The 16934-nt window shown below is 53.8% G+C and overlaps 1 protein-coding gene across 13 annotated transcripts in view; it reads right to left on the bottom strand.

Annotated features, from left to right (window-relative positions):
* DYSF (dysferlin) overlaps positions 1 to 16934 on the bottom strand; it is a 222354-nt gene that overhangs the window by 14928 nt on the left and 190492 nt on the right. For all 13 annotated transcript variants that reach the window (XM_029231978.1, XM_029231975.1, XM_029231971.1 and 10 more), the window contains 10 exons: positions 15556 to 15684; positions 15079 to 15234; positions 13450 to 13541; positions 10673 to 10843; positions 9901 to 10043; positions 7684 to 7823; positions 6383 to 6471; positions 6041 to 6136; positions 5493 to 5634; positions 1360 to 1459 (listed from right to left, as the gene is read on the bottom strand). In XM_029231978.1, the coding sequence (XP_029087811.1) occupies positions 1360 to 1459; positions 5493 to 5634; positions 6041 to 6136; positions 6383 to 6471; positions 7684 to 7823; positions 9901 to 10043; positions 10673 to 10843; positions 13450 to 13541; positions 15079 to 15234; positions 15556 to 15684 (1258 nt within the window). The remainder of the gene's footprint in view (positions 1 to 1359; positions 1460 to 5492; positions 5635 to 6040; positions 6137 to 6382; positions 6472 to 7683; positions 7824 to 9900; positions 10044 to 10672; positions 10844 to 13449; positions 13542 to 15078; positions 15235 to 15555; positions 15685 to 16934) is intronic.

The raw sequence follows: 16934 nt of genomic DNA on the forward strand, positions 1-16934 counted from the left end.
TATGTGTAACATAAACCAATTTTGCTATCTATATGCCATATACGCATGTGTATATATGTGTATAAAATACACATATAACACATATGTGTTTGCTTGTATAAGATACATGCCAAAATAATAATACACGCCAAAGTGAAGGTTATCTTAGTTATATTAGTGAAGGTTATCTCTGGGTAGTGAGATTATAATAAAATAGGAAGGGGAGGCATTGCTTATCTCCGGTTTCTAATTTTGCCACAGGAATTATGTATTCCAGAATAATAAGTAAGAGAACAAAAGTCCAACTTAGTGCTATGATTTTGACACCCTGAATCTTTTACAGTGAAGTTGTGGAGCAGCTGCCAGTCCTCCAAGTTCAGGGGACCAGGCTCGGGGTCGGGGGGAAGTGGGGTGAAGAGCAGCCCGACGGGCAGGCAGCCCTCGTCCCCGTTCCTGCTGGGGCTGCTCCTCAGAGCATCCTCTGCAGGGGCCCAAGAGCTCGGTGACTTCTGCAATCACGGGCCACACAGGGAGGGCTCCAGTGATTCGTCCAAGCCCGCCCTGCCCCCAGGTGGCAGAGCAGAACTGCAACATAGGACTCGTGACTTCCTGGACCGCCTTTCTCACAGGTTCACTATTTCTTTACTGAGGTGAAATTCACATAACAAAATGCACCATTTTAACCATTGTAAAGTGTACAACTCAGTGGCTTTTAGTATATTCACAGCGTTGTGAGACCACCAGCACTATCTAATTCCAGAATATTTTCATCACCCCTAAAAAAACACCAGACCCACGAGCAGTCGGTCCCCAACCTCCTCTCCTTCCAATCCCCGGCAACCACTTTCTGCCTCTGTGGATTACGTATTGCGGACATTTCATGTAAAGGAATCATACGATATTTGTACTTTTGCGTCTGGCTTCTTTCACTTGGTGTGTTTTCAAGGTTCACCCATGGTGTAGCATGATCTCATTTCTTCTTGTGGCTGAATAACATCCTATCGTAGGGATAGGCCACATTTTCCCAGTGAACTTTTATAGCTGTGATGGGGCGGCTCCTTACAGTCCAGCCAGCAGGCCCCACACCTCACCCTGTGAAGGCACCATCTCCACCTCGTCCTCCAAGCCAGCACTCCCTGTTCCAACACGGCCCCGCGTTCAATGCCACCTCGGCTGGCAGGCCACCCTGCTGGCCACCCTGATCACCCTGGCACTACTCTGTGTCACCGACCTCACTCAGCACCAGGGACCAGTGACCCTCAGCTTCCTGATCCTCCTGCCAGCCTTCCCACAAGGCCTGAGAGAGGCGCACAAACATACAGCAGGGGTTCTGGGGCAGCCCCGACAGGCAAGATGGTGCTGACCGGAAATGGTGCTCACCCAGAAAGTCATCAAAGGAGAACTTGTCGTTGTCCCAGATCTGGAATACCGCTCGGGCGGGGATCTTGCTCTCTGTCTTGTCCAGCCTCCAGAAAGCATCCTGGCCCAGAGGAGAAGCAGAGGAGGAAGCAGGAGAGCAGGATTAGAGAGGAGCAGTGGTCCCTTCTAGCCTGGAAGGCTGCCTGGAGGAGTCAGTGGAGGGGGACGTCCCTTAGGGACTTGCCAGAGTCAGGTCCTGGCAGGAAGACTGCTGAGACCCCAGAGGGCAGTGTTCAAGGGCCCAGGAGGGTACCACGCAGGCTCACTTGACATAAGGTAGCTCCTTTAATCCTCGCAATTCCATGAGTCAAGGTTCTCATTGCCGTTTTACAGATGATGTAACAAAGGCTTTGAGAAGTTAAGAATTTGCCCAAGGTCTGACAGCTAATAAAAACAACATTAATATGCACTTCTTAGGCATCAGCCTTTTCCCACTATGAAATCATTTATGCTTCCAACGACCTGAGGAGATACTATCTTGAGCAAACCAGAGCGAGTAATTTATCCAAGTCACCCAGCTGGGAAGAGGCAAGCTGGATTCCAACGCAGTCAGTCAGGTTCAAGAGTCTCTTAATCCTGCCCCTGTGATCTTGGGGACAAGGTGGGCTGGCTGGGAACCTGGGTGTCAGGGGGGACCCCCCGACACACCACTGTAAGGATCTGGCACTGGGGGCAGTGTCCCCAGCCCACCCCACCTTCACCTCCAAGAGCTTGCCCTGGGGCACACCGAAAGCTCCTGGTGCTGGGAAGTTCACCAGCCCACTGCTGTCCCCTCCCCACTTCCTCAGACCAGTCAGCCTGGAACAGCACTGTCTTGGGCTTCTCTCCACCAAGGCCTCGTGGAGCAGCTGAGGGCTGGGGACTGGCACGCTGAGGCCTGGATCTGCCCCTGGGTCCAGTCACACTCAACCCAAAGGACCGTCCCTGGGGCTTTCCCACTCACACCTATTCTCTGTCCTCTCACTGTAGCTTTACCTGAGTGGGTGGCAAGGACCCACTGACCATCCCGCAGATGGTGGGTGCCAGGTCACAGCAGGGACCTGGACCCAGTCTCAGGGGTACAGACTCCACGGGAGTCAGGGAGTACTGCTGACCACACAGGGTTTGTCTGGGCCCAGGTGCCCTGTGTACACAGCCTTGGTGGCCCCTCCAGATCACACGGACCCCACAGAGGTCCCGTGACCAAAGACCGTGGCCAGTGCCCCCTGAGGAATGATCACCTTGCAGAGCAGTTGGCTGCAGCCTGGACCGCTGCCTGGGTTGGTGAAGGGGCTCAGGTCCCCACCTGGCCCCTCGCTCCCAACCCCCATCTGGTGCCTCCCCCTTTTCCGGGCCCCAGCCCTCCTGCAGGTGCCTCCCTCCTCCGGCGGGGCTTTTATGGCCAGCTCTGCAGGCCTGCCTGTACAGGACGCCAGCATCCTCCATGCCTCTGGCCAGCCCGGTTTATGGGTTCAGTAATGAGCCAGAGGTTCAAACAGCCCCTGGTGGGAGCAGCTGGGCTGGGGCTCCAGCCTGGGGATGGCCCCCCAGGTCCCAGGCACTCATTACGTTCCCAGTCTGGGCCCTTTTACTAGCTGTTTATTTGCAGGGTGGGTGCCTGACGCACAGGTCGGCTCCGGTGGGTGTGCTGGGCTCCAGGTGGGGAGCCGGCCAGGGCAACCAGCAGTGGTTCAAAGCCGCCGGATGAAAGGAGACCTTGTACTTTACAACAGTCTCGTCTGGTTAATGGGGTCCCTGGAGGGCCTGCCTGCCAGAGGCGCTGAGCCCCTCGGCAGAGGGCTGGCTCTGCAGCAGGACCAAGGAGCCCAGAGGCTGCGCAGTGCCCCTGCACTAACCGCCCCCAGGCTTAGTCCCCTAGCCCAGACCAGCTAATTGGTGCCCCACTGCGGGCACGGCTCCCCCTGCCTCTCAGCGTCCTTTCTCCCAGAGGGACCCGATGGCCCTGTCTCGGGTCAAGCCAGCTCCTCCCTCATGTTCCTGGATGACTTCAGAACCCCTTGACTGTTCCCAGCCTCCTCTTCTGACCTCTGCCACACACCCCCCTCCAGCCACCCTCTCCGGAGCCTGGCACCAAGCCGGGGGGAGGTCCCGTTCCCTCAGCCCTCACCACTCCGGGCCACTCCCAGCCTCCTTGACTCCTCCCGGCTCAGCATCCCCCATAGCCTTCTCTTTCTCCCAAGGCCAGCCCAGTCCTGCGGGCCATCGGGCCAATGGGTCGGTTCCCTCAGCCCCTCTCTTCCTCTGGAACTCCACTGTGGGTCAGTTCAACTCTCTGCTTCCTTGCTGGTATCTAAAGGGCAGAGATGAAACCCCACTGTTGCCAAAATGGAGCCCCCTCAAATTCTTTATCAGCAATCCCATTGGGCCCTCAGAACTGCCGGGTACCACCAGTTAGCTCCCTCTCCCTCTGCCTTTCTCTCCCGCTTTCTCTCCTTCACTCAATAATAGCTGCTTCCCGCCTTTGTCGTTTGTCTCAAATCACCTGCCACAGTGCCAGGAGATTCTCTCTCTTCCTACTTTGTAGCAAGAACAGAAGACTCTGCTCCCTGCGACTCCTTGCACCCATCTCCACCTGTCACAACAGAGAGGTGGTCCCGCCTCCCGTGTTGGGCCGATCGGCATCTCTCAGCCTCGGTTCCCCAGCCACGCCTCACCCGGTGTAGGGCTTGATGAGCACGGGAGGTGGCCTGAAGGAGGGCCTGGCCGCCCTTCCCCATTCCCTCCGTCCACAGCAAGGACAGGCACTGTTTGTTTGACTTGGAGCTCTCCCCAGCAAATGCAGCATTTGGTTTGTTATGGAAACATCTTCTGATAGACAAACATGCTGAACAAAGGCAAACAAGATTAAACCTACAAATAGGCTAGGCTTTCCTTGACTGCACAGCATCCAGGGCTGTTGCTAAACTCTGCTTTCTGGTAGGCATCCCTGGGCGAAAGAATTCATTTAACCTTATTTAACCCATATTTTCTTTTGCTTGATGGTTTCAGAATGTTCAGTGGAACATTCTGGTTTCTCTGAAGCGCAGATGATTCTGTCTGTCGGGTTAGGAAGGGGTCACGGGGGAAGGATGCAATGAAGAGAAAGAAGAGGACCTAGGCGGCCGAGGCCCATTACACATTCCCCTTCTTTAAGCCACACGACCGTTCAGGACAGAAAGAGGAGTCACAGAAGCTTTGCCTTGGAGCCCTGCGCCACCTCTGGAAGGAAACAGGACAAGCAGGACCCAAACTCCAGAGAGATATTCACCCTGTGGAACAGGAGGGCATGTGCAGGCGGAACTGATTCTAGGCGGGACGCGGTAGTTAGAAGCTCCAACAGAGGGGCCCTCCGCCTCCGGAAGATGCCTGCCCACGGCACCCTCCTCACTGTGTTGGGGGGCTGCTCCCTAAGGGCAGGCTCGGGGCCACCACCCGCCTTGGGACCCGCCTATTTCAGGAGGAGAGAGTTCACGGCCCAGATGAGGCCTCAACTAGAAGATGCTAACCCACAAAGAGCTGAGGTCTCTGGAGCTGCCCCTTCCCCCGGCTGAGGCACCAGGCCTCCCCAGGTCTGAGAGATACTAGCCTGGACAGTGGCCACAGGCCACAGGCACAGAAATGGGAGAAAGGGGGAGGCAGCAGGGACTTGGCTAAGCAACACCCGATCCTAGCGGGTGGCCAGACAACCCAAACCGAAGGCCAGACAGCCCTCTGGGGCCGCTCTCCCTAGGGGTTCTGCCTCACCGCTCTCCGATGACCGTGCTGGGTTTCCCTACCAATGTTCTCCCCACTCCGAGCCCATGGCCCTCCCTGCGGCTTGGTTTGTTAGGATTTGGACTTAGCCACATACAGTGGTTGTAGCGCTGGCATGGGGGAGATTGTGGGATGGCAGCAATGCTAACGATGGCAATGATGGCAGAAGTAGGAGGAGTGGTGGTGGTGGTGACGCTGGCAGTGATGGGACAATGGTGGTGGCTGTTACGCAGCGATAGCCGAGGTGGTTCCAGCAATGGCGGGGCAGCGGTAGGAGTAAGACAGTGACACGGCTGACAGTGATCGGGCTGTTCTTCGACAGCCCTGGGACGAGCACCCCTGGGGGCAGGAATGACACCCACCTTCTTGGAGACAGTGCAGACTTGCTCAGCTGGCAGGTAGTCAAAAGGGAAAATGAACCTCCAGTTAAAGTTGCCTTCACCTCCCAGGGACCGGTAATGCACATCTGTCTTTTGCTTGTGCTCTTCAAAGCCAACCATCCAACTAGACGTACACATTTTAGAGAACATGGCTAATTAAGGTCTCCAGCACAATACACAGCCTCAATGTAAGCAAACAAGGAATTAAGAAGGTCATTGAACTTGGTAAGTGATAAAGGAAAAATAATTTGATGTACCAAATGTGCCATAAATTTCAAAATGTTCTCACTTCTCTCTTGAGGGATATCCTCAAGCCTTGTAAGTTCAACGCAAAGATTAATGTGTAAGGAGAAATCTGGTGGGGGTTGACCCCCCAGAGGCAGAGGCCACTCCCATAAGGCCATCCTTCCTTTCTTGTTCTCCACATTCCCTACCCCAGAGTTCCCCCTTTCCCAACCAACCACCAACCCCGAGGGAGCAGGGGCGACACCGTGGAGTCGGGATGGGTGGGAAGGAGGGTGACTTCCTACCCCTTCACGTAAATGTCGCTCATCTTCTCCCCGGTGATGCTGAGGTCGTCCAGGATCACATCCTTGGTGTTCCAAATAATACAACGCAGGAAAAACCTGCAGAGAAGGATGACTCAAATCCACGTGGGTTTCCCACCAAAGGGTGGGCAGTCCTTGTCCGAGAAGCCAAGAAGTCAGCTCACCCAAGACTCTGCTGCTTGCCTGGCTGGACATTTGGCCAGGCCCGCACAAGAGTGAGGCCTGAGTGGCCCAAAGCCTGGCCCGAGAGCCACCACCTGCTCCCCCCCGCAGCAACCAGTCCACCACCCTGCTCAGCTCTGAGCCTGGGCTGGGGTAAGTCACCTTCTGGCTCTCCGTGGGGTGATGTTGAAAGGAGGTCCCGGCCGCCCCAGGGCCTTTGGAAACAGGTCGATCCACATCTGCAGCTTCCCCTGGGGAGGGAGACATGACCCTGCTCTCTCGCCACCCTCTTCATTCAACCAACATCTCCTGACCACCTGCTCTGCCCTGGATACTTGGAGCACAGGACAGGGAAACCCCAGGCCCTGCACGGAGAGGCTCAGCACCCTGTAGGAGAGGTGCCCTCAAGGGGACCATAGGGCCAACCACAGGGGTGAGCCCACTGCCCCACAGGCCGAGGACTGGGGTAGCACCTGGGGATCAGGGGTCAGGGCAGCTCTCTGGAGACAGCGATGTTTGCTGAGTCTCACTGTGCCAGGCGGAAGAGGGCGGGGGGCAGTCGGCCTTGGGGATGGTGTACACAGTTGTGGAGGCTCAGAGAGCCTGGTTTAGTGATGGGGGCTCAGAGGGCTTCCACGACAAGAAACCACTCTACCTGCCACCACTTAGCTCCCTCTTTCTCTGCAAGCCGGCTGTTATCTCTGTCCCCATCTTACAGAAGAAGGAGCAGGGATTGACGTAACTTCTTCTGGTTCACATGAGCGTGAAAGAGCTGACATTTCAACACCTGCAGTGCCACTCTGGGGAGCTGGTGGCCACGCCACCAAGGGGAGGAGAGCTCAGCTCCAAACAGCAGAGAGGATGTTCTCTGCATGTCTACAAAGGCACCTTAGTGCCACAAAGGCTGCCTCGGCCCATCTCCGCCTGGAACATTTTCTCTCCTCCCCCTCCTCCAAACCCCTCCAGGAAGCCTCCCCATGTCACCCCTGGGCCTGCTGTCCCTCTGCCCTCCCTCCCTCTGCCTGGGAGGATTCCCCTGGCCCTCCTGATGGCTACTCTGCCTCTCTGTCATAGGCTCGCCCTGTCTGAACTCCCCACTGCCCAGCACAGGGTTGGCCATCTGCAATGTCACTGACTGATGGCAGGGGAGGACTCCCTGTGGCCAGGCTGAAACAGCGAGGCTTCAGAATGACCTGTGGGCAGCCAGAGGTCCAGCCTACACGGGAATGGAGGAGAAGCCTCATTCCCCAGGCCCTGAGGCCTGCAGGCAGCCGGGGGAGGCCCGACTCAAGAGGTCCCCTCGTAGGCCAACAATGGTAACCATTCAGGCTGTGGAGAAACTCCACAACGAGGGATTAGCCAAATCCTGAGGTCTCCACTGGTGTTTCTGGGATATCCAAGCTGTCCTTGGGGAGGGGTAGCTGAGGGTCAGGGGCTCTGGGGCCCGAGGGTGGAGGTCCTACCTGCTCGATGTCCGGCTGCAGGGGACTATAGAGGGGCCGGGACTCCACGTGCTCAGGGACCAGGCCCTGCTGCCGGAGGACATGCAAGGCCAGACGCTCCTCCACTGGGCCCAGGTGTGGGTTCGGGACCCTGCCAGCCTCTGCCCCAGAGAGAAGACAAAAAAATTGCCAGGACAGAGTGACCAGGAGATGGTAGGGGGGCCTGAGGGCCTCGGGAAGCTGTTAACCCTGCAGCCTCACCCCTAGCCCAGACACAGTTCTTCTGGCCCTCACGTCTCGTTCTCTGTAAGGGAAACCTCGTTGTCCACAGGCTCTGGGCTTAAAATCCAGATTCCCCATTGCCACCAACTCTACCAAGCCTCTTCTGTAAGCTCTCCTTCCTTTTTCCCACCCAATACAAATTCTCCCCACCCTCCAAAGCCCACTCCTTCCAGGAAGCCCTTCCAGATTGCTCTCAACTCTGAGGCTCCACAAGCTCTTCTCCCAGATTGGGCATCTAAGTGCTCTCAATAGTATTCTCTGTTTCATGCAATCTCTTTGATTAGTAGCAGTAGCTAAAATAATAGCAGTAACAGAGAACGCTTATAAAGCAGGAGCCAGGCACTGCTTTTCATAAATATTGACAGGGCTTGATCCTCAAAGTAACCCTAAAAGGTAAGTGCTATTATTAGCCCCATTTCACAGATGACAGACATGAAGCACCGGGCAGTCACACAGCTGGGTAGCAGGGCAGCTGAGATCACACACTCATTAGGAAAGGCGCATGACTGGATGTGAATACCCCTCCCCTCCCCTGCGTGCTTCCCAGGTACAGCTCTACCTGCCAGGGGTTGGGTCAGGGACTGGTACTGTAGATGGGGTGAGGACACGGCGGTGGTTCTGACCCTGACAAGCCTGGCCAACCAGCCAGCAACACGAACTTGGAGCCCCCTTGACAGAGGCCTCGACTGGTGGTAGGAGGGTCCACATGTGTCTATACACACGTACACACACAGGTCTGTGCACTCAGGTGAGCCCATGTTCACCAGCACAGATTCTAACGTACACACACATACACACGTTCATCCATCAAACCTGCCCTGTCCACTTTAATAGGTGCCACTAAGGAAGCAGCGCAGCACTGGAGAAGGACCACCGGGCCAGGAACCTGAGTCTGCCTCTAACCAGCTGCGTGACTTTGGGCGGGTTGTTAACCACTCGTGGTCTGAATGGCCTCAACTGCAAAAACAGGGAGATGTCAGGCCTCACCGACTCCAGCTTTCTGGCTTTCTTCTCCTATGAATTTATGACCATGAGCCCTAGTTCCTGTGCTGCTCACAGACTAGCAGAAAGAAATGAGACCACCCCTAAAACAGATGCATGTCCTACAGGAAAAGAGACTGGGGGAGGGGTTAGGGCCTAATGGAAAGGAGCCTGGCTCAGCCACGACCTCGGAGAATCAGAGAAACGAAGGAGGAGGAGGGGGATTTGAGGTGAGGGAGCCAAAGCCTCCCTCCCCTTTTACAACCTCAGCACCAGCTCTGACATCAAACATCTCCGAAACCAGCAGGAGGCGAGGGGCCAGCTGGGTCTGTAAATACCTCTGGGGAGTCTGAGCTGCTCTGGGTGGGCCATGCAGGCCTATGAGCATCTCAGACACGCGGGGAGCACATGGCAGGACCCTCGGCATGAGCATGAGGCAGACCCAGAGCATTAGGCAAGACGGGGGCTACAGGGCTTCCTGCCACCCTTTGGATGTATCAGGTGAAGGAGTTGTGACTGGGGGCTCAGAAGGTACCGTCAAGGTGAAGCTGGCAGACTAGTATGACTAAGTAGAAAACTTTCTCAGCCGTGGGCTCTACCCAAACTCTGACCAGTCTGCCCACACAAAGCCAGAAGCAGACTGATCCTAACCATGACCCTGACCCTGGCTTCAGACTCACCCCTCATCTTCAGATTCACCCCTCATCACCCCTCATCTCATCAGACAGGCCCCAACCTGGTCTTAGACTGAGCTCTGACCCTGACCCGCCCTGACCCTGGCCCCACCTTGCCCTCTAATTTTCACAATGGTGTCCCAGGTAAGTACTGGTCCCAAGAATACCAAGTGCAAGTTTAGTCCATCTGTGCTGCCCTGGAGAGACTCAAGACCACACCGTGCTGGTGTGGGTTGTGTCCAGTGGTTACATCCAGCAGGAGAGGACCCACAAGAGAGAGGGCAGGAGAGGGAGAACTCACCTATTTCTTCGATGGTGTATTCTTTATCCTGAAACACTACACGGTCTGTCCGGTACACGGGGGCCTTGACTCTGCGCTGCTGGCAGAACAGGTGGAGGAGCTGAGAGGGATGGAGCTGATCCCGCCACTGGTTGGGTCCAGAGCTGAGGCCCAAACACAAGACAAAGATGAGACGCTCCAGGACACTAATGGGGGCAGAGGTGTGTGCAGTGACCTATGTACCCACACGCACGGCATCACCCACCCTTCACTTTGACCGTGGGCACCCTTGTGTGATTGTTCCTCATGACCGGGGAGCCCATTTCACACACAGAGAAACTGAGGCCCAGAGACAAAAAGACTTCTTTACATACACATGGAATTGGAACTGAAATGTTTCCAACGTCCAGCTTTAAAGAATCAGACCCAGACAAGACCCAAGTTGGCAGGAAGTGGGTGGGGCTGGCCACACGTGAGTTCACCTTGGGGCCCAGCGGGGCTGTGTGTCCCATTGTCTGTCTCCCTTCTCCTTCCCCTCTCCAGGCCCTCTACGGTGCCTTAAGGAGAACTTGATTATAGACGCGAGGAAGAGCTGGGTTCTTAGCTTCAGATAAGCACGTTCAAATGCTAATCCCACCACTTACAAGTCCAGGTCTCAGTTTCCTTATCTATGGAGTGGGGATAAGACCTGGGCTGACTGAGAGAGACAGTGTCTGTGCTGTGCTAGGCCCAGGCTGGCACACAGTCAGGGCTCGGCCCACAGTCAGGGAAGCAGCCAGTGACGTGCACCTACATGCAGTAGGTCTGGGGGAGTCCGCAGCGAGCCCCAAACTTGGACAGCAGCCTGTTCTCCAGGTCGATAACCGTCTCCCCGATCTTTTCGTCCTTGGAGAGGAGGTCGTAGTCATAGAGGGTAACCTTCAGGTCCTTCTCCAGAGGCAGAGTGCAGGTCAGCTCGAACATCCTATTGTGGGGGGGTAGGCAGTTGTCATGATGACGCCAGCTCCCAGAGGTCACCGGACACAGCGCAAACTCAAGTGGGTGGCAAGGCTGGAGCAAGAGCTAGAAAGCCACCCCTGGTCTCCTCCTCCTCTCCCAGGACTGGCCTGCAGTCCACCCTCCTCAAGCCTCCTATAGCTCTTACAGCACACCACCCACAGCACTCCCGGTGCTGGGCTTGTCTGAGAGTGTGTGTGTGTGTGTGTGTGTGTGTGCGTGTGTGTGTGTGTGTGTGTGTGTGTGCGGTATTCCCAAATAATCTGAGCTGGGCATATAGCAGATGCCTGCCTGATGGACCACAGAATGGACGAATGAAATGGAGCACAAGGTTAAAAATGAAGTTTCAACCGGGACACCTGGAGACAAGAGATGTGAAACTCCAGAGCCAGGTGCCGGAGCTCCAGAAATTTACCAAGGGCATGGCCTGGGATCCACTTTCCGGACTCCTGGGGCTCCACCACTCCTTCTGGAGTGGGATTAAGAGAGGATTTGTGTGGAGGTTTCTTTGAAGAGAGCTCCTGCCGTGCTCTGAGACCCCCCGTCACCTCCCACGGAGGTCAAGTGTAGAAGTGCTGTCCCTTCTCCCCTGAAATGAGTTCCCTGCAGGAGGGACGCACAAGCCTGGCACCCGAGCTGTGGTGGAGGAAGCACAAGCAGCTGGTAGCAGAGAGGAGGTGGGGGTACGTTTGGGAGGAGCTGAGCTCCCGTCCTGGCTGGGCACGGAACTGCAGCGCTGCCTGCGGAGGGGGGGGGCTGCTGCTATGAAGCCTGTCCCACGGGACCTGGGGCTCCAACAGCCAGAGACCGTGGGGCGGCCCATCTGAGAACGGGTTGGGGGGTATGGGAGGGGGACACCCGCTACAGGGACACAGCACCTGCCACATCCCAGGAGCTATGTTAGGAGGGCTCAGGGGGTGTCTGAAAAGCCCACAGGAAAGCAAACATCTGCCGCCCAAAGGGTGCCGGATGGGGCGAAGTCAGCACTTGAGATGGGCCCCTCCTCTCACACAGGCTCGCCAGTCCTGGCCCTGCAAGTATGGCGAAGGACGGCAGGAAGGGGCGGGGGGGACACGGGGCAAAGACCCTCCTCCCCTCCGCACACACCCCCAAGGCGCACACGCTGTGCCCAAGGTGGACGCAGCTGCGAGAGGGAGCGGCTGCCCTCCAGCCGTCCGGTGCGCTCCTGATGACACATGAATGCGCGTTCTGGTTACCAACTTGAGACGGTGGGCTGACGGCAAAGTGGACTGTCTAAACCTGAGCGGAAAGCGGCCTGCCTGCCACAGTTTCCACTCAGGGAGTGAGGAAGGTCACCCGCACAGAATAAATGTTTACGGGAAACTGGCAGACAAAATCAAAGTTGTGTCTGATTATGTCCCATGAATTCTGCTGGTCAACACGTGGGTGACAGAAACAAAGAGCTTCTGCTGTGGACTCACAGAGGCTTGATACCCCAAGCAGAGCAGGTGGCCATGATCCGAGGGAGATGGTAAAACAGAGAGGGAGAGGCGTGTTTCTACACTAGCTCCCCTACCCTGCCCTGGGCCCTCAGTGGTCCCGTCAGCCTGGGGCCCCATGCTGGCCACTGGGGTTCACCAAACAGGGCTCTTCTCTCCCACCCACCATCCTCCCCGCAGCCCTTCCCTCCAGTTCATCATTGGCCAGGACTGTTTCCCCTTCAAAAATGGCATTTCCCCTGGCTGATTGGGTCTCTCTGCAGGGCCAGCTGACTACAACTAACTCAAGAGACACCGGTTCATGAATCCAGTGTGTCACTTGACAATATCGGTACATGCCTTCTCCTACAGGTGCTAGAGAAATAGCTGGAACCTCCCTCAAGATTCTCCTTTCTCTGCCCTAAATACGCTCGCATCCAAACAGCAAGCAAGTCAGGAAGCCTGGGAACTACTCCCGTGCAATGGGCACTGCTTCTTCCTTCCCTCGTTCTTAGATTTTAGGAAGCATTTTACCCTCTTGAGTCCACATCCTTCCGCTATTTGCCACAGATGAACGTGCAACAGTAAAAGAGAATAACTACTAAATGTAATAGGAATCCTGGATTAGATCCTGAAACAGTAAAGGGGCATTAATGGAAAAATCGGCAAAATCCTAAAAGGGTCTAGAGTTTAGCTAATAGTAATGCGCCAATATCAATTTCTTAATTTTGATACATGTACCATGGTTAGGTAGGAATGTTAATGGCGGAGGAAATAGAGTGATGGGTATACGAAAACTGTAGTATCTTTGTAACTTTTCTGTAAATCTCAAAGTATTCCAAAGTAAAAGTTGATCTAAAAAAAAGAAGAATTAGCAAATGCATGTTCTGGGTTTCCATTTAGATTTCTGATCTTCAAAGTAATTGTTTAACTAGGAGCTTCTGCAAGGACTCAAGCCTTTAGCGCTTAAGGAAGTGCTAGCTGAGGTTACACCCTTACAGACATGCAAGATCTAGGGAACACAGCTTTGCTCCAGGAGATGGGGACTTCCCAGTGGCAGCCACATCTCTCCCGCTGGGCTGTGGGTTATCCAGACTGGCACCTCCACGCCAAGACCCAAGCCACCCCAACTTACTTTCCAAACACAGGCTCCAGAGTACAGGGGATGTAGCTGTCCTGGTCACTCACCGACTTCTTCCCTATGGAGATCCTGATGTAAGGATCACACTGGAGGAGAAGAAGGAAACACTTCAGCGACATAACCTTCCCAACACACTTCTGAGGCTCCTTCATTGCTCTGCCCCTCAAAGGGGCAAGGGGGCCTACCATCAAGAAGCTGCCTCCTGCCAGGCCAGCAGCCCCATCCTGCACACCACCCCCGATGTGGGCTTCTAGCCTCGGCTCTGGCAGTGGAAACTGGGCGCCTAAGTCCCCCATACTCCCAATCCACTGCCCCACTGGGAGAGGGCGGGTGGGGGCCAGGCCCATATCCTCAGAAACATGCCAGCTTGTGTGACATATGTGACTGGGCCAAGCTGGGGTCCTGTCTGTGACCTCTGCTTCAGCAGGTGGAGAGGGAGAGAGACGGCCAGACTTTTTCAGCCCAATGCAGCCTCCCACAAGCAGCAGCATTCCCTCAACTAGCCTCTGGAGCAGCCAGGGCCAAAGAATGTTTACGGTCAGTCTCGGCACCAGGAAAGCTTGAAGTATATAAACTTGACCACAGCCACGTCTTGGAGGCCATCGGTGGTGCCTGGGCGGGGACTGCTCCATCTCTCCCTGTGATCTCCCAGTAGGGCATGGGCAGCTTTTCTCACCTTGAAAAGCAGGGCACCAGGGATGGGACACCAGGCCCCTACCCACAACCTAGGACACAGGCTAGGCCTGCACCTGTCTAAGGAGACAAGAGAAGACCCTAGCCTCGTACCTCTGAACCCCACTGTCCCCCACTCCTGCCTCGCCTCTTACTCTTACTCTCCTCAACTTTACTCTGTTCCTCCCCCCATCTCCGGGTAGCTCCAGACTCCTGCCCTCCCTCAAGCTCCCCTCCTTCACTCAGGGTCAGGACTAGAGTAGGTCAGTGAGGTACTCGCCTCAGGCACAAAATTTAAGAGAAAGACAAAAAAGCTTAGTAATCAAAATAAACAACACTTTAATGTGATATTTTAAAAATTAAAACCAGCACCAACAGTCCATGATGAAGAAAATATCAAAGTTTTAAATAAAGACAGGATCAGGACTGCTGATTTTTCCTTTTGCCTCAGGCTCCGCCACGGCCAGGCCAGCACAGTTACCCATCATGCTCTACCCCTCCTTCTTCCCTCCCACCCCACCCTTGAAAGTCCCACAAAGTCCTGCCCCAGCCTACACCGTCAATGTCCCTTGTCCTTATGCCTTATCCTTGTGCTAAACCTACACTGAGTCTGCTCTCAAACCTTTGCCAAGGTTTCTGACTCCTCCTAAAATATGGTTTTCTTCTCCCTCCCAGCCTATCAAAACTCCATCAATGCTTAAGAATCCTATTCCTTCCAGGAAGTCTTCCCCATTATTCCAAAGTCTTGTATTGACTTTGGCCTTTTCTGACCTGGAACACTTGGCCTCGATAGAACTCCAATGCAGTCCCACCTCAGGTTTGTACATCTTTGTCTGGTGTCCCCACTTACTGTGAACTCCCTGGGGCAAAGAGTGTATCCAAATTCTGCAGCCTCTTTGTACTCCAGCCTACCATTTATTCCAGGGGAGGTGAGAGCTCTAGGAATGTTACCTTCCCATTGGGGTCCTTGGGCTGCAGGCCAAACGCTCGGATAATGTAGATGCGGACCAGGCATTCCTGGGGCCCCTGGGAAGCCAGCTGGTGGAACTGTCTTGGGGGGATGGGGATGGCCGGGTCTTCTGGGAGGGGATAAATTTTGAAGAGGCCCTGAACAGAAGGAGGGGTCAACTTTAATTTTCATCCTCAGTGTCACCAATACAATCACCACTATGTCCCTTACTCTCATGTCTGCCAGAGTCATCACCACTGCGATCACTAAGCCCAATGCCATCCCATCACCCCCACCACATTCTGCATCAGCAGCATCACCGTCACCACCATCATCTCCATCACCCACATGGTCACCAACTGCAGCACTGGGGTCATTACTGATGTTACTACAGTACTTCTGCCCCCACCTCCTTCACTCATTGCTACCACTCCAGTCTTGGGCCTCCCTGGGTTAGAGATGTGTCCTCAAGGACTTACCTTAAACTCCCCAATGACAGATGGGTCTTCCATCTCCTCCTGAGTCTTGCCCCGGTAGAGCTTGAAGGTGTTACAAAAGTCAGACAGGCCCTCAAAGTCCTTCACATTCTCCAGTGGTGTGTCATAGACCTGCCACATGGGGCGACAAAAGAGGGGGACAAAGGAAAGACGGAAAGAAGAGGGACAGCAAGGAAAGAGGAAACATGACAGTGTTCAAGTAAAGGAAAGGAGAGAAAGGACAGAGAAGAAAATGAGGGGGAAAAGCCATAAGCAAATTAGAGAACAAAGGTCAAGAGGAAGGCAGGTGGGAGAGGTGGAGGTAAGAGAGGGCGCCAAGAAGGAAGAGAGGCAGAGAAGAAGAGAAGAAAGGCAGAGATAAAAAGGATGCAAATCATGGAGATGAGAGAGAGAAACGGGGTGGGGGGGGGAACAAGAGAAGGGAGTAAGAGGGGAAGACATTTGTTCAGCAACGTTGGAAAACAGGGTTTTCTGATTAATCCAAAATTCTAGATACCCGAGAGTCATCAGATACATGGGTGGTGCATTTTTTGAGAATAAGATCACAGTCAAACAAATAAATGAAAAGTTAACTGACTTTTTATTTGAAGATCAAGACAGAACTCTAGAAGATTCACAAGTCAGCAAAATACTTACTGTCCAGGATGTCCAAATGGCGGTGGATCAAATACTGGGCTGAGGATGTCTTTTGAGCACCACTTTAAATTTGTCAACTCAATTTATTTGTCTCTCCTCTCAAACAATGACTTTTACTTGTTAGAGCATTGTTTAGATTTAAATGAAGCAGTAGTCTTCTATTATAGATGATAAAATGTACTTAATTAATAGTGATATTAACCCACTTAATATACATGCTAAAATTGGTTATAATCTGAAACTGACCGGCAAGATAGTCGGCCCTCCATATCTGCGGATTCCATGTGTTGAATCTGCAAATATGCAACCTGCGGGCACAGAGGGCCTACTGTACTTCAGGTAAGTCCCTTTCTCACCTCGCTAAACATTTTTTCTCATTAGGCCGAGCTCTAGTTCTATCTCTTCCATGAAGCCCAAGTTCTATCTCTTCTAAGAAATAATTAATTACGTGAGTGATATAGGTTCATTATTAAAAACTAGAAAATGTAAGTAGATATAAAGAAAATATTATTATTGCTTTAAATTCTGATTTCCAAAAATGACAACTAATTATTTGGTTAACATTTGGTATGTATCATTTTGAATATTTTCTTGCCATATTTCTATAGTTGTGTCATTTCAATCAAAAGACCAATTCTTCGAGGTGTCTATACTACTGTTTTCACTTTCTTATTTCTACTTCTATTTCTATTATTTTCTTCTACTATTTTAAGGATTTTTTTTCC

Source organism: Monodon monoceros, unplaced genomic scaffold (assembly GCF_005190385.1).
Source record: "Monodon monoceros isolate NGI ecotype Baffin Bay Population unplaced genomic scaffold, NGI_Narwhal_1 Super_Scaffold_19, whole genome shotgun sequence".
NCBI lineage: Eukaryota > Metazoa > Chordata > Mammalia > Artiodactyla > Monodontidae > Monodon > Monodon monoceros.